This window comes from Sorex fumeus, unplaced genomic scaffold (assembly GCF_029834395.1).
Source record: "Sorex fumeus unplaced genomic scaffold, SorFum_2.1 ptg000037l, whole genome shotgun sequence".
NCBI classification, from domain to species: Eukaryota; Metazoa; Chordata; class Mammalia; order Eulipotyphla; family Soricidae; genus Sorex; species Sorex fumeus.
This window is the reverse complement of record NW_026606094.1, coordinates 29,883,828-29,902,144: the sequence shown is the minus strand read 5'-3', so window position 1 is coordinate 29,902,144 and position 18,317 is coordinate 29,883,828. Positions and strand designations below refer to the sequence as shown.

Below are 18,317 nucleotides of genomic sequence, written 5' to 3'. Positions count from 1 at the left end.
TCTACTCCTTTACTTAATGATTGCACTCATTTGTGGGATATAAAAATAAATAATATGAGACTAGTACCCAAGAACAGTAGAAACAAGGGCCAGGAGGATTGGTCCACACTTGGAAGCCTGGTATAATTACCTGAAAGGGCAGATCCCCAAAATGAATGGAATTCATCTCTGCAGCTTCCACAATGCCAAATGTTCTTTTCCCAGAAGCTTCAGATTACAACTCTCTAATGTCACTCACTGACAAAGACTAAGTGTCATTTAGAGGAAATTTCATCAGTCCTGTCTCTCCAGAAACCTGTGCTTTCCCCTTTAAGTTATTAAATTCCAGCTTGGCGTTAGGTCTAATTCACTAAAGTTAATATGTCCCCCTGTCTATTTTCTTGAAGCTTTGTCTTCACAGCTTTTTGTTCATAAGAACCCTAAACACCAGATCTAGAAGGTTACCTACTGGAGAAGGAATACAAACTCCTATAAATACAAACTCCAAGAAAACAGGATCGTGATGCTTAGAAAAACCTCTGAGAATGTGCAGCATTGTTATGCATTGTTGGCCCCTTTCAACCTAAGTGACTCCCCCCCGCCCCACTGCCTCCCCAGTATTTTGGTCTTTTGGGTTTTTGTGTAATGAAACCTTAGTTCCAGAATCTCTAATTTCTCCATATTTGACCTCCTCCCACCCATTTAGTAATTTTATATACAGTTACATTAATTTTATCATTCATGTTCTATTTTAGAATATTGTCTCATCATTTTAATTAAATTTTATATTTGTAACTGAAAGAATAGAAGCGTGCTTTTTAAGATACACACATGCCAATCTCATTCCTTTCCCCATTCCTTCAGCTCTACTGTTCAAACCAATCTCTTATAGTTAAATGCTCCTTCATTTCTGACAGTTCTTGTCTATATTCTCTCAAAAATAAGTATATGAGTATTTTATGTTTAGTCATGTAGCCCAAATACCACAAATCACTTTGTAGCTGTATAGTCCTGGCATTCCATACATGTACATGCCATGTTTACGTAACCATCTCTAGGTTGCTCTCAGGGCTTGCTACTAAACTGAGGCAGTAATAAATAACCTCATGCATTTGTTTTGCTGTATTGTAAAAGATAAAATTTTACAGAAATTTCCCAGAGGAGAAATGATTGAGTCCAAGAGTAAAGTATGTCTCCTGTTATTTATTACCAAATTTCTCTCAATAAAGTTTATACCATATTGTCCATTCACTACTGTTTTATGAGGAGCTGGGGGAAACCAACTTTTCCTTTGCTGATCCAAAGTGTAGATCATCAACACTGGATTGTTGCTAATTTGTTAGATGAGGAAATGTGACCTTATTAAGGTGTGAATTTGCATTTCTTTCAGTAAATGCAAGTTGAGTATCTGCTTAAAGGACCTTTGTGCATATTTTCTGTTAATTGTCTATTTCTTGCTCTTGCATTTTTTTTTGGTCAGGTTTTTAAGGTTGCTTGCTCTGGGGTTTTGTATTATTTGTTTGTTTATTTGTTATTGCTGTTTATTAAAGTTCTTTATTAAGAAAAATAATCTTTTAAGGGCTGGAGTCATAGCACAAAGGTTAAGGCAATTGCTTAGCATGCAACTGTGGTCTCTTCCCTAGTCTGAATCCAGTCAGTGCATATGGTCCATCAGCAGGGCCAGGTGAGTCCCCTAAGCAAGGCCAGATGTAGTCAAAAACAAAAAAACAAAGAATCATATTATTACATTTTCTTTTTAACGTGGCCTATTGTCACTGGTACTTGTTACAAATATTTTTTCTGTTTATCATTTATCTTTTTATATTGACTATGAAGTTTTACATTGTGTTGACCCTTTTTGTGTTTTTTTGGAATAAGCTTTGTCCAATTTAAGGCAAAAGAAGTTTTGTCTCACATTTAGTTTACATATTGTTTTATTTTGGTTGTTTTCTTTATTTGTTTCTGGGTTTAGTTTAGTTTTGTTTTGAAGGGAGTATGGTTATGCTCAAAACTTACTCCTGGCTCCAGGGATTACTTCTGATGGGGCTTAGAAGGCCATATGCAGTGTTGGGGGTTGAACTGTTGCATGCAAGGCAAGTACCTTGACCCTGTACTCAGCTTCAATTCTCTGGACTCTGGTTTAATCTTCTGGCTGCTCCTCACATCCAATTTGTAAAGGAAATTATTCCTATAATCATATTATTTCATTTGTTTCTCTTCCATTTAGAGTTTACTATTGGTAAATTGACTAAAAATTGGTCTATTTAAGCATTCTGTCTCTACTGAGGCCAATTTTCATAAATCAAATTTTCCTAAGAAATTATACATTTCACTTAGATGTACAGCTCTTTTAGCATAGGTTTATGCAAAGTATGCTTTTATTACCTTTATGATTACTTCCATTTTCTCATTTTTTACTTTGTTCTATGTGATCTTACTGTTTTTAATCTTAAATTACTGTTCTATTTTGTTGAGCTTTAAAAGAAAACATTTTGGTTATAGTTATTGTTTCTCCATTTTTCCTACTTTGGTTTTATTTTGTGTGTCATTTTTTTTTCTGGAGGTATTCCTTTTTCATTTTCCCTAGGTTTTTGAGTTTGTGATTCACTTTATTATTTCTATTTGTACATATTTTTATTTACCCTCTGATCACAGATATCGTTATATCCTATTTACTGTATCACTGTATCACTGTCATCCCATTGATCATCGAATTACTCGAGCTGGCACCAGTAACATCTCTATTCCTCCCAGCCTTGAGATTTATCAGCTTCTTCTTACTAGTCTTTTCCCAATGATTGGAGGCTCTTTGAGGTTCAGGGGAATGAGACCTGTTGTCATTACTAGTTTTGGCATATCTAATACGCCATGGGGAGCTTGCCAGGCTTTGCCTGTGCTGGTGGGATACTCTCGGTAGGTTTCTGGGCTCTCCGAGAGGCATATATATATATATATATATATATATATATATATATATATATATTTCTCTCTATGATTTGTTGCCTACTGTCTGAACCCCATCAGATATGGTGTACTATTTGTGAAAAATGCATAGGAAGTGTCTTATAATGTGTCCCATGGCTGGGAAGCGACCTGGAACGTGGCACTGGAACATGGCAGTGGTTGGGTAGTGGAGGTCGGCTGCCAGGGCTGGGTCCCTTAGGGTGGGGAGGGCTCTCACCTGCCCCACAACCTGGTGCAGAGTTTGGTGGCATGGCTATGTGAGCCTCATTTTATACTCCCATCTGGGAGGAGCATACAGAGTTCTTGAGGGTGGCCGATGAGATTACCTGGTGCCTGCAGGGTGTGGCTTATGGGTGTGATCCCTGAGTCATCTGAGACTAGGGGAGGTAGGCAGAGGATATCTGTTCCGAGGTCCTGATGAGTTCAGAGTTTAAGATCACGAAGTTCTGCATTATCTGGGTTCCGTGGGACTTCATTCATGCGTGAGGCTGGCCTAAGCATCCAGAAAGTGGCCTGGAGCATGGCGGTGGTTGGGCAATGGCAGTCAGCTGCCGGGACTGGGTCACTTGGGATTGGGAGGGCTCTCACCTGCCTCACAGCCTGACACAGAGTCGGACCTTCTTTCAGTTTTTTAAAAAATTACTACTATTCTTTTGATTTTGGAGCCACACCCAGTGGTGGTCATTGGTTGCTCCTGACTTTGCAGGTGCTTGCATCCCAGGGCACTATGTGGTGCTGGGTATTGAACCCAGGCCTCATCCCTCCCAAACATATGCTCCAGCCCTTTGAGCACACACACACACTCTCTCTCTCTCTCTCTCTCTCTCTCTCTCTCTCTCTCTCTCTCTCTTCTCTCTCTCTCATTCTGGCCATAAGATGATTTTTATTTTCCCTTTTCTTCTCTCGCTGTTGTTATTGATTTTAATTTATTTCCCCCCTTTTCTTCCATTGCTGTTCTGTTGCTGCTGCTGCTGTGGTGGTAATGACCAGGGTTCACATATTTGACTTCAGTGCTCCCTGGGGGTTATAATCTCTGACCATTTTTTAATCAAGTAGCTCTTTTGTTTATTGATCTGTTTCTATTTAGAGAATCTTAGAAAGGTGAATTTATCTCTATATTTAACTATCATCACAGCAGAGCCTGGCAAGCTACCCGTGGCATACTCGATATGCCAAAAACAGTGACAATAACAAGTCTCATTCCCCTGATCCTGAAAGAGCCTCCAATACAGCAGTGTTAGGAAAGAGGAGTAAGGAGAGGCTGCTAAAATTTCAGGGCTGGGGCCAGAGCGATAGCACAGCGGGTAGGACTTTTGCCTTACACGCGGCCGGGTTCGATTCCCAGCATACCATATGGTCCCCCAAGCACCACCAGGAGTAATTCCTGAGTGCAGAGCCAGTAGTAACCCCTGAGCATCGCTGGGTGTGACCCAAAAAAAAGCAAAAATAAATAAAATTTCAGGGCTGGGACAAATGAAGATGTTACTGGGCCTGCTTGAGTAAATCGATGAACAATGGGATGACAGTGATATAATGATTCAATTATCATATAATTTATTTCATATTTATTAACTATATCATGTTTTTGACTGTTTTTTCTAAATGGTTTGGGGTTTTTTCTTTTCGTATTCAAACAGTTTGTATTTATGTTCTCACGTTTGCTTTCATGAGATCCTTTATTCAGTTTTAGCTCTCAATGATATTCTGTTATTCTCACCTATTATCAAAGTGACAACCAATGAGGCCATGAATCATATTCCTCTTTCTGAAAGAGGGTATATTGGTTCCACATCTGGCAGTGAAAGAAGGTTACTCCAGACTCTGTGCTCGAGTCACCACCCATCCCACCCCACACCTGCCCATTAACCCCATTAACACTTGATGTATGTACCATGTGGAACACGGGACTAAACAAGGTTGGTCACAGGGAAAGCAAGTGACTTCACCGTGTTATCACTCCAGCTCTCTCCTCCTTTTCTAAATTTCATTATTCAACAGTGTCTACAAAATAATATTTTCACGTTTTTCCTTAGTTCTTATCCCACCATTGTTCCATTCTGAAATGTGTTGTATGATACTATTTTTTCCTTTCCTCTCATAATTTCTTTGTTAAATTAGGCCTGTTTTAATTAATTGCACACTTCACAAAGTTTGCTCTAATACAGTATTCTCTGCTCGCATATTTTAAATTTTGGCGTCTGTGTTTGTATTTGTGTCTAAATATCCACACTTGAAAAGCAGATTGAATATAAAATCCTTGTTTCATTCTCTTTTTTTTTTTCAGATTATTTACAATTCTGCTTTACAATGATCTCACTGTATATGTTATTCCTGAACTCTGGTGTCAACAAAATTGTATCTATTATGAATACGAGTAACCTAGTTTGTAGTCAGTTTTATCTTTTAAAAGATAACTTTTATACATTTAAAAATCCAAAAGTAGTACTTGAGCAATAGCACAGCGGGCATTTCCTTACAAATGGCCAACCTGGGTTCGATTCTCAGCATCCCATATGGTCCCCCTAGCACCACCAGAAGTAATTCCTAAGTGAATGAGCCAGGAGTAACTGAAGTGCATTGCTAGATGTGACCCCCCCTCAAAAAATAAAATCCAAAAAGCTTATAGATTATTTACACACAAGCATATGTGTAAATATACATACACATATATAAAAGTCTGTAAGCATATAGCTCACATATATTTATGCAATATATAACAGTCACATATATTTATGTAACACGTATATTTATATCATTTAATACATTATAACATATACATATATTTGTGTATATACAGGTTACATATATTTATGAATATATCACATATATGTAACCTATACATATACGTGTAACCTGTATATTTATGTACATAAAGTATCATAATTTCATTTATTGACATTATTATTGGATTACAGCCTAAAGCATTAGTTCTGTTATTTTCTTCATGTATTCCAATTATACATATACTGGATTATCTTTGTCTATCTTTATCTATATTATGACTGCTGATGATTATTTTGCTAATGATTTATAATTTAATTTTTGTTCTTTTGGCTATCACCATACCTTTTTTCAATGACCCTAATTATATTTTATATTAAATTTGTTCTTTACTGTGCAATTTATAATTTAGTGTTAATCAAAATCTTTTTAAAATTTCAATTGATCAATTTTGATCAATTCCCTTTTACTTTCTCTTTTATTTGTTTCTGTTCAGAACTTGAACTTTCTGGTTAAAATTGTTTTAATTTATAAATTTTTGATTCATAATGTCTAGAAGTTTTATTACTATTTTGTCCATTGTGCTTTCGTTTTCATTTTCTTTCATGGGATGATAGCCCATTTTTATTAATATATTATTTTGATTCTTGTTTCTGATTTTTTTCCTATGGTAACTTTATAAGAATATTGGGTTTTTTTTAAATTGATTTTGAAATGTTAGAATGTTGTTTCCACCCCTCACCCTCCCAAAGACCATCAAGAGCAGTTCATAAAAGCAAAAATAAAGGAGTGTGGTCAATCTGTACATTTCTTGGTTTATGAGCACCCTCTTCTGTTTCTTTTGTGAAATACTGATTCTTGAATGAAGAACGTCTTTATTTTTTTTGTATCTGTCTAAAGAGAGTAGTTATTAGGTTTTATGATTCTTTACTATTTCTCCAGACACCTAATTTCTAAGCAATATTTTCCCAAGACTTCACTCTCTTTCTGCTTACTTTTAATCCCCTTTATTTCAATGCCCCAAGAGCTGTGTTCTGATCCAGCTGAGTCTGCTATCAGAATTTTCCCATTCAGGATGGGAATGCATCTTTCTGAGAGTGATTATGTCTCTTTTCCCACCATGTCCCGCCTTCTTTCAACATTTCTTAGCTCTTCCATCTCCTGATATTCCAATCTCTGATAGGCTCCTGACCTAGTTCTGCTAAATTGAAGTATTTATCTTTACTTACATAAAACCCTCAATTTCATAGTATTTTTTCCTAATTATGTCATGGAGGGAGTAGTTTCTCATTGGGAATGGAAACATGAAATATTTGTATCTTTATTTCGGGGGGAAGCATTATGCTTTAATAAATAATTTGGGGTATGGGGACTTCCAAGTAGTGCTCAGGGGACTTACCAGTGGGGCTAATGGTTCAATTTGAGGGACAGAAGATGAAGATTCCTGAGTTTTGAGGTGCCAGATCACTCCAGTGCTACTCTGGGGTCTCTAGGGTTACACCAAGTGATGCCCAGGGGACCACATAGTACCAGGAATTGAATCGGGGTTGGCCACATGCAAGTCATGTGTCTTAACTCCTATAGTATCTTTGGGTCTTAAGTGAATAGTTATGATAAATAGCTCAGCCATTATGTGGACTAACATAGTTTTACACAAGTTAAAAGAAAACTCAAGACACATCTATAAAATTTCTTATCATATAATTGCTTGCTCTGCCTTGCCTTGTAGACAGGCCTTTCTCCAAAGCAAATAAAAGAGCCATGAATTACATCATGCTTGGACCAATGAAGCTTGCAAACATAAATATAATTCTTTCTGAATCTTGACCAGACAGCATCTCTTCTCTGTGCCAGTCCTTCCTGCCATCACTTCTCCTCACCATATCCAATACATTGCTCTTTCATCATATAACCAGCCTTGCAAAGGTTCACCTGTATTCTTGATAGCTTTTTTAGGGAGGGCTCCAGAATATTTAAAATATTATTGAGTATCTTTTCTTCATGCATTAATATCTGCCAAGAAATCTTGCACACTGTATCTTTTCTACTCAAATTTAAGATTAAAGCATTCATATATTTGAATTTTTGTGCTTTAATTTATTTGATAGAGAGAGAAAAAGAAAAAGTGAGATTGAGTGAGAAAGAAAACAGGATTTAAAAAAAAATTTTGAATCTTTGATTCGTTTGTTTATTTTACTTACTGAATGAGATAAAGTTATTTGTTAAAGAAAAGCAAATCTGAATCTGATACACAGGAAAAAGTTGAGGAAAATGTATTCAGAACTGACTTTTCTTATTACAAAATACTTTTTGACTAAGAGAAGAGATAAAGATATGATTTTTACTAATAAGCAAAACATTATCCTTTGTTTAATTCTTTCTCCCTCCTTTTTCCCCTTTATCCTAAATATACATGTCTTGTAAAATCTCACTTATACTCCCTAAAGACTATATGGGAGCAAAACTAGCAGGAAATTTCAAGGAAAATTTAATATATTTCCCAATCTGTATACTATGTTCCACTATTGCTTAGCAAAAAAATCTAATAAAGCCTGGAGAAGAAGATTTTAATATGAGTCCTAGTCATTAGCATACTGTGAACCATATACTATATATTCTACCTAGGGAACATTGTATATTTATGGGGTTTTTTGTAATGTTATTACCTGCAAAACAATAGTAAAAGTCTCAATATTTTCAAGACTAGTCCAGTTAAAATAATACAAGGTTGAAGGAAATGGTCCCCATTCTACTCCCTGCTGTTTCCAATATCTCTGTACTGTATTTGCTTCCTGAATTAGTCTGCATTCCTGGGTTTGAGGAGTATTTTAAGGTTCCCACAAGAGTGAGTCTACACTCAACGTTACATAAAGTAACCTGTGTTGTGGCCCATACAAGAAGTTGCTTCTAGCAAAGGAACAAAGTCAGACAGCAGATATCAAATTCATATTATTGAACTGTATACTTCCGGATTCAAGATGCACTTACACTTGAATGTGATATTTAATTTTGAAATATTTTTGCACTAAGTTAAAAATGTTGAGGAAAAAGGATAGTATAATTAAAAGTCACTCCCTTGGAAACATCAACTAAAAATATATATGTAATAAAAGAATTCAATATTCTTGTTTTGTTTAAACATTAAATGTTATCTAATTTAGCTCATGTTATATAAATCATGGTCACGGTCACGGTCTTCCCGTTGTTCATTGATTTGCTCGAGCGGGCCCAGTAATAGTCTCCATCATGAGACTTGTTGTTACTGTGTTTGGTATATTGAATACGTCACGGGGAGCTTGCCAGGCTTTGCCGTGCGGGTGAGATACTCTCGGTAGCTTGCCGGGCTCTCCGAGAGGGGCAGAGGAATTGAACCTGGCTTGACCGGGCCAGCTGTGTGCAAGGCAAACGACCTACTGCTGTGCTATATAAATATGTACATAAATCTTGTTTGATATAAAAGTGTGTAAAAATAAACTCATTAATGACAGTGAATTGGTAAAGTTGATTCAAAATATTTTTAAATTATTTAAGTTTTTTAAAATGTGACATAAAGTAGAGTTTCTATTTCTTCATAACCCCTACTGTGAACATCCTTTATAAGTATTACTTACACCAAGAAATAAGTATCGATGTAGACTGTTAGCTAATCTATGACCTTAAGTGAGTTGTGCCACTTGTTTCACTAATGTGTATTTTCACGTCCAGAACACAATCTAGAAACTTAAAATGCATTTAGTCTTCATGTCCTATAGTCCACTCCATCTCTGACATTGCTTCAGCCTGTCTTTGCATTCTATGACCTTGATACTTTTAAAGAGTACAGACCAATTATTTCACAGAATGATCCTCATTTATCAGATGTGACTCTGACCTATCAATGGGACATAGTCCCCGGCTGTGCTGAAATCGTGACCGAGTCTATGTAGGTTGATCTTCCAAACCATGTGACTTGGATTCATTTAAAAAAAAATTAAGTGGATTAATCAATTAATTTTTAATTTGAATGGGACGCAAAATCAGGAAAGTGAGAGATCAAATGATACAAACATTTGTGATTCCAAAAACATAAATTGTGGATAGACTACAGCCCAGGATACATTCAGTATGAAAAAACAGAAATAGCTAGCCTGTAGGAGAGATGTACATAAAGAAATGAAAGAGACAGAGATATAAAGGGTGTAACTTTAAAGAAAAAAGAGAGACGAAAGGGATTTCCTGAAAAAGTGTGTTCTATATTCTTTGTAGCTTTTCCACATTTTAGTTCTTTGCCCTAATTAAGAATACTATATTTAAATTCTAGCTTAAATATAAATTCTAGTTTAAATGTAATTTAATATAAATTTAAATTAAATATAAAGTTAAATATAAACTCTAAATATAATTTTAATATAATACTATAAGTTTTCTCTAGAGAAGTCTGAAAACTCTGTGTGTGTATGTTTTAGCATAAACAACTCTTGGTTTTCTGGAATTAAGGTGAAGCTAGAAATCAAACATATTTTTTAAAATTTGAAAATATCAAATAAACTAAAAATGGTAGCATAGCAAAGTGGATAAAAGACCTCAATATCAGACCTGAATCCATAAGGTACATGGAGAAAAACATAGGCAAAATGCTCCATGACATTGAAGCTGAAGGCATTTTTAAAGATGAAACACCACTGACCGAGCAAGTGGAAGCAAAGATAAGCAAAGGGGACTACATTAAGTGAAGAAGCTTTTGCACCTCAAAAGAAAGAGTGACCAATATACAAAGACAGCCTACAGAACAGGAAAAGTACCCATCAGGTAAGGGGTTAATATCCAACATATATAAGGTTGTCATGCTGGAGGCCCCAGCGCACTGCTAGGTTTGGCACTGGTGACCTGGATGCCCCCCCAGCTCCACCCCACTGGCCTAAGCAGCATCACCCAATCAATCTGAGCATCGACTTGGTTGACACTCTGGCCCCTAGACACTGGTTGGTTGTCTCCCCATGCATAAAATGAGAAAACCATCTGGACAGTTTGTCTCCTTAACCTAAATTAAGTATTACTGATGTTGTGTTAAACACAGGGTCAAAACTAACATTTAAATTGACTAAAGTCACTGGAAACAGGATGGGGATTTTAAATTAGAGTTGTTCAATTAAATTGAATACATTAAAAGTCTAATTACGTGGGCCATAATTTAAGATAATTTAGAATTTGGTGTTATGTGTTTATTAAGATACAATGGATTATGAACTTTTATAACATAGACTCTCTGTTTTAAGAAATCACTAAGAAATTGTTTGGCAGGGTGTGGAATGAGAAAGAAGAAGTGGGCTAGAAGTGACCCCAGGACTATGATGGCCATTTTTGAGGCACTCTGTGGCAGAGGGATAGTGATTTTGTGTATTATAAGCATGAATATAAACACTATTGTAATCATGTTACCTTAACTACAATATAAATAAATTTTATTTGAATTTTGGGGCCACAGAGATAGTACAGAGGTTAAAGTGCTTGCTTTGCATGTGTCTACTCAGGGTTCAGCCCTGGGACTGCATGGTTCCCCAAGCATTGTTAAGAATGATACCTGAGTACAGAACTGGAGTATCCCCCTAGCACCACTGTGTGACCCAAATCTTCCCCCACCAAGAAAAAAATCTTTCTAAGACTCTGGTACAATGACAAAGAATAGTACAATGACTTAGGGAAACTTTTTAAAATAACAATATAGACATTAAAAAGTGTTCTTTTGCATTTAAGCTAAGATCCAATGATAGAAGTAATCAAATTTAATATATTTACTAAATAAAATGCAAAACTTCTGTATTAAAAACAATGCTCCAGAAAATTAAAAATCTAAAAATACACATGTAACATATTAATAAAGGATTAGTATACTTAATGAATGAAGAATTTTTAGGATTTGATGTTTTAAGTGAAAAAGATTCAAAAGGAAAAAATTACCAAAATGATAACTGTTTAAAGTAACAGGAACTCCAGAAAAGGTAAAGTAAAATTATGAATGGCCATTTTAAAATCAATTTAATCTTTCAAATAATGATATTCAATGTTTGTCCTACATACCCCAAACCCCAGAGATCTAAAAAACCCATTGTTAACTCTTTGATAGTAAAATGTAATCTGATCTTAATGAACTTGGCTCCAAACTGCTGCTGACAGTGGAGAATCACATATGTTAACCATCAAAAATGCACATGTGTTTGATTTGTAAGTGCTTCCTTGGACAATGCAGGAGTGTTACAGAATAGAAAACTCTTGTATCATGTTATATATCTTGTATCTAAAATTGGAAAATTCTGAATTTTAAAAATCGTGTGTCACTAAAAAACTTTGTATGAGAAATTTTCAAACTATATTTTATTTGATACTATAAACAATGTTACTCATACATTCCCAATGTGAATAAATAAATCGATGTCTTTGTTTAACATATATTGGTTCTCTTTTATGGTGGATGCTCCCTAATCTTTACATAAGTATGTATGTGTGTGTGTATGCACACATATAAATATAACAAACCCATTAAAAGGCACACACACTTTTTAAAAAAATTTTTATTAGTGAGATATCATGAGGTACAGTTGTAGACTTACAAATTTTTGTACTTGTATGTAAATTTCATGACTTCATCTTTTCCAACAGCTACATTGGACTCCATTGTGTAGATGTACCAAAGTTTCTTTAACCAGTCATCAGTTCTCAGGCACTCAGTTTTTTTCCAGATTCTGGCTATTTTAAAGAGTGCTGCAATGAACAAACAAGTGCAGATGTCACTACGACTATGCTTTTTTGCCTTTCTGGGATATATTCCCAGGAGTGGTATTGCTGGGTCAAATGGGAGCTCAATTTCTAATTTTTTGAAAATCGTCCATAGTGTTTTCCAGAAGGGCTGAACCAGTCGACATTCCCACCAACAGTGAAGGAGTGTCCCTTTCTCGCCACATCCGCGCCAGCATCGGTTGCTTTTGTTCTTTTGAATGTGGGCCAGTCTCTGAGGTGTGAGATGGTATCTCATTGTGGTTTTGATCTGCATCTCTCTGATGATTAATGATGTAGAGCATTTTCTCATGTGTAAAGAGTGCTGCAATGAACAAACAAGTGCAGATGTCACTTCGACTATGCTTTTTTGCCTTTCTGGGATATATTCCCAGGAGTGGTATTGCCGGGTCAAATGGGAGCTCAATTTCTAATTTTTTGAGAATCGTCCATACTGTTTTCCAAAAGGGCTGAACCAGTCGGCATTCCCACCAGCAGTGAAGGAGGGTCCCTTTCTCGCCACATCTGCGCCAGCACCGGTTGCTTTTGTTCTTGTGGATATGGGTCAGTCTCTGTGGTGTGAAATGATATCTCATTGTGGTTTTGATCTGCATCTCCCTGATAATTAATGATGTGGAGGATTTTCTCATGTGCTTTTTAGCCATTCGAATTTCTTCTTTGTGAAAGTTTCTATTCATTTCATCTCCCCATTTTTTGACGGGGTTGGATGGTTTCTTCTTGTGGAGTTCAACCAGTACTTTGTATATCCTTGATATCAACCCCTTATCAGATGTGTATTTGGTGAATATCCTTTCCCATTCTGTAGACTGTCTTTGTATTTTGGTCACTGTTTCTTTTGAGGTGCAGAAGCTTCTTAGTTTAAGATAGTCCCATTTGTCTATTTCTGTTTTCACTTGCTTGGCCAGAGACGTGACATCTTTGGAGATACCATTAGCTTCTATGTCATGGAGGGTTTTGCCAACTTTTTCCTCAATGTACCTTATGGATTCCGGTCTGATGTTGAGGTCTTTAATCCACATTGATCTTACTTTTGTACATGGAGTTAGGCAGAGATCTGAGCCCACTTTTTTGCATGTAGCTGTCCAGTTTTGCCAGCACAATTTGTTAAAGAGGCTTTCCTTGCTCTACTTCACTTTTCTTGCCCCCTTATCGAAGATTAGATGGTCGTATGCTTGGGGGGAGATGTCAGTATATTCCACCCTGTTCCATTGGTCTACAGCTCTGCCTTTGTTCCAGAACCATGCTGTTTTAATTATTACTGCTTTGTAGTAGAGTTTGAAGTTAGGGAGGTTGATTCCTCCCATTTTCTTTTTCCTCTGAATTGCTTTAGCTATTCATGGGGGCTTATTGTTCCATATAAATTTCAGGAGTGTTTGCTCCATTTCTTTGAAGAATGTCATGGGTATCCTAATAGAGATCGCATTGAATTTATACAGTTCTTTGGGAAGTACTGCCATTTTGATAATGTTAATTCTCCCGATCCATGAACAGGGGATATTTTTCCATTTCCTCATGTCCTCTTTTATTTCCTGAAGTAGTGTTTTGTAGTTTTCTTTATACAGGTCCTTTCCTTCTTTAGTTAAGCTGATTCCTAAGTACTTGATTTTCTGGGGCACAATTGTAAATGGGATTGTTTTCTTCATGTCACTTTCTTCTCTTTCACTATTTGCATATAGAAAAGCCATGGACTTTTGGGTATTGATTTTATAGCCTGCAACTTTACTGTACAAGTAAAAGGCACACACACTTTAATCCACAGTTCCATTCCTGAATTTCTAGAAAATGATTAAATATTTAGGTTTAGGTAAATCTAACACAGATGTACTAGATTAAAGACTCAAAAGTCCCAGTTGTTAAACAATATAAGATTAGTTAGCGGTGGGCTGGGGAGATAGTACAGTGGTTAAGGCGTTTGCTTTGCACATGGCAGACCCAGATTCAATCGCTGGCATTACATATGGTCTGCCAGGATTGATTGCTGCCACAGGAGTTATTCCTGAACACTGCCAGGTATGACCCAAAAACAAAATCAAAAACAAACAAACAAAAATGGTTAGTGGTGTTATGCAGGCTCTGGCTCTAACTCTGATGACTCTGCTGAAAATAAAACCATGCTGTATGTAGCACTCAATTCACATTGAAAAACCTTGATATTTTGTTGACAGAAATAGAAAACTTTAAAAGTTATATTCACAAAGTGATCTAATTAATTAAAATTATTTATATCTGTGCATATACCTATATGTAGACAAAATGTCAAATATATATATATATATATATATATATATATATATTTGCCAAAATGTTAACCGGCTATACCCCTATCTGACAGGATTGTAGGACATTCTAATTTCTTTTTTAAAATGTCCTTCTCTATAAGGAACATATATAACTGCTGTAGTATTTGAGCTTAAATTTCTTATCATGGAGATAGAACAGGAGACCCCAGTTTTATGCCCACATGGCCGCTGCCAAACCCTTTCAGGAAGAATTCTGAAACCCTCCCCCATCCTGCCCCAGAACCTTAGAGTGTGGTCTAGGGGTAACCCAGCACCTCAAGACCCAAAGGTTCATTTTCTTTTCTTTATGGGGAAGGGGTGGACCAGCTCAGGGATTACTTCGCGCTCAGCACTTAGGAATTACTCCTGGTAGTGCTCAGGCGACCATAAGGGATAAAAATGGGTCAGCCGCATGCAAGGCAAGTACCTTACCCACTATACTATCACTCCAGCTCTGTGGACTTAAAGGTCCTGACATTAAATTATTTGGTCCAGTTGACAAGATATGGCAGTGAGTAAATCCCAACTCTAGCCTTCTGAGAACAGCTTGGGAGACCCCCTCTAAAAGCCACTTAAATTTCATTTAAATATAATATTTGGACTATGGTATACAACACAATATATGTGAGTTACCTTTCAAATTGTACATACAGATATATTTGTCATCCATCTAGAAAAATATATTTATATTTATAGGACTTAATAATTGTTAAAACAATGTATTTGGTAAACAGTATTTTGAGTCAGAGCTTGTTTTTCAAACAGCATGTTTTTGCCTCTAGTAACATTTATAATGTGGTTAGTGTTTTAAACATCTATGTGTGTGTATTAAAATTGTCATGGAGATTTGAAAATATGAATTGTAATGCTGAAGAAAGTGTGCATAGAATTTTAGACTTTGTAGAAAGAGACACTCAGAGAGTATATTGGCAACATTCAAATTCTGACCCATGTGGAGAGAACAGCAAGCAAAACATCTTGAATGGTGGGATATCAATTGAGAACTTATAATGTCTTTGTTTCAATCATCAGAAACAATTTTCTATTCTCAGAAATATATTTTGAAAATATTATCTTTATTCTGAAAGTCTTCTTTAAACATACAAATAAATAAGAAAGCTGTATGCATTTTCAGGAAAGCCATTTATCGTTTCTATTGCCTTGAGTAGTGCTAACATGATGATGTGCCATCCTACTGCTTGGCATGGAATATACAGCTATACCCAGCAGTATGTCTGCAGAGAAGAAAGCTGTGTTTAACTGCCAATTTTCAAGTCAGTGCTTCTTATAGCTCCTATTATATGTGTCTGGAATTTGCTGCTGACTCTGAATGCTTTATTCTACCTCAGTAGACAAATTTCGCTATCTAGGAAAAATTAACTTACATTATTTTTGTATTAGAAAATGTGATACCTGCTATTTATTGAAAGAACTTATTTTATTTTATTTTCTTTTTCAGAGCTTCCATATGGCTGGGAAAAAATCGATGATCCCATATACGGCACTTATTATGTTGAGTAAGTGTGATGTTAACTTACTATTAATGTATTGTGATACTGTGTTAGTATTGTGTTAATTGAGTATGTGTGGCTAACAGCCCCTTTATTTCCCTTTCATCTTACTTTGAAGTATCCACAAAGACCCTCACAGTACAAGCTACTGTTTCATGCCTCTCCAGATGGCTTATTTGTCATTCCTCTCCTTTCACTCATGATTTTTAGACACCAATTGGACAAGTGTGTTTCATGCTGTTTTCTGAAAGTGATAATTAAAGATACCAAAGGAAATACCGGTCATTTTACAATCACAATGTTGGGGATTGAATGGTTGTACAAAAGAGGTGTTCTACCAAATCATATTTTTAAGTCATTTAAATAAAGTTGCCATACTTGTTAATTGAAGGAGAAAATAAAATTTAGATATTTTTTCTCTTATAAGATCCCAATTCAAGTCAATATTGTTATTTTTGAAGGTTAGACAATTATGTTACTTGTTGGAGATTACATTGCTTTTATGTATCAGATAATATACATTCAGACTAAAACTGCAATTAGGGATTAAAATATACATATATATGTTTTTCAGAAAAACAAAGTAATATTGATAATTTTCAAGTTAAATATTTAACTCATTTCTCTAGAACTCCCACTTCTGGTATTTTTATTTCTTATTGAATGTGTTATGTTGTTAATGTTATTTGGATGAGCTACAAAGCCTACCTATTCTGTGTGGGAAGTTTATTCCCCAGAAGTAAGCAGGTTGGAAAGCAAAATATTTTCACATGATTTGTCGAGATCTAACTCTGTTTACACAAATCATATTCTGCTCAATAGTTATAAATCTAGATGGTCAAATGTTTCAGCTTGATAAAATTATTGCTAAATTGCTTTTGCAACAATATTCTGTTACTGAACTGCTACTAAAATCTATAGATTGATGGCTTTATTTCTAAATTGGTTTTGTAATAATTTTCCAATAGTTACAGAGATTTTAAAAAGTGTCAAGCCCTCTTTGTTCTGGGTACAAGCCAATCAGTAAAACCTGTGTGCTCCCTGCCCTTGAACATTTCCCTCATCAGAGCTTGTCTTGATGCTTTAACCCCATCCCCTTTATTTGGAAAATCCCAGGTTGGGCACAATAGTCATTTCTTGTCAAGTTTCTTTTTTTTTTCTTTTTTTGTAGGAGTACTGCTATTTATTCAGCCACTGATTAGCTGATTGAATTGTGCATGAACTCCACCTTACTTTTTTTTTCTTTTTCCATTTTTTATAATTTTATTTATTGAATCACCGTGAGAGCAGTTACAAAGCTTTTGGGTCTAAGTCTCAGACATACAATGAAACACCCGTACCTTCACCAGTGCCCATTCTCCACCACCAAAAATCCCAGTATACCCCCATCCCACACCCTCCCCCTGCCTGTGGGGCAGATGATCTCCACATTACTCTCTCTCTCTCTCTACTTTGATCACATTCAATATTTCGACACCAGGCCCACCATTATTATTTGAGATTTACCCCAACACTCAGATCTTCTGAAAAGGCAACAGTAGACAATTTGTGTTCTATTGCTGGTTATGACTAACATATGATGTCGTGTGGCTGCAGTAGGGCCATGTGGTTTTGAAATTCTGAAATTTTAACACTTAAATCTGGAGGGATTTCTGCCAAAAGTCACTGGGTTTAGAGATCTGCTCCTGAGTCTCTGGGATCATGGCCGTTGAGCAGCTTGATGAGGAGGCAAAGAGGCCATTCACGGGCGGTGACTTGGGGTCTCATTGGGGTGGGGAAGACAGGCCCGGCTCCACCTCCCCCCCAATCCCGTGAGACCCAACAAGTTTCATCACTGCGGGCCCAAGCCTGACTGTCCAATGGCCTCTGGAGGATGACAGCTACCAAGTCACCAAGAGGGAGCAGGCGGAGGGACAACACCCATTCCACCCTGGGGTGGCCCGGTGACAGTAACCTACTGCGGGGTCCAGACACATTTCTGACAAAAGCCGCTGGGTTTCGAGATTTGTTTCTGAGTCTCTGGGATCAAAGCCGTTGAGCAGCTTGATGAGGAGCCAGAGAGGCCGTTTGTGGGCGATGACTTGGGGTCTCG

At 36.4% G+C, this 18,317-nt stretch overlaps 1 protein-coding gene across 11 annotated transcripts in view; it reads left to right on the top strand.

Moving 5' to 3' along the window:
• The window catches only part of MAGI2 (membrane associated guanylate kinase, WW and PDZ domain containing 2), a 1,504,283-nt gene that overhangs the window by 1,139,780 nt on the left and 346,186 nt on the right, over positions 1-18,317 (top strand). For all 11 annotated transcript variants that reach the window (XM_056117966.1, XM_056117965.1, XM_056117957.1 and 8 more), the window contains one exon: positions 16,174-16,231. In XM_056117966.1, coding sequence (XP_055973941.1) covers positions 16,174-16,231 — 58 coding nt within the window. The remainder of the gene's footprint in view (positions 1-16,173; positions 16,232-18,317) is intronic.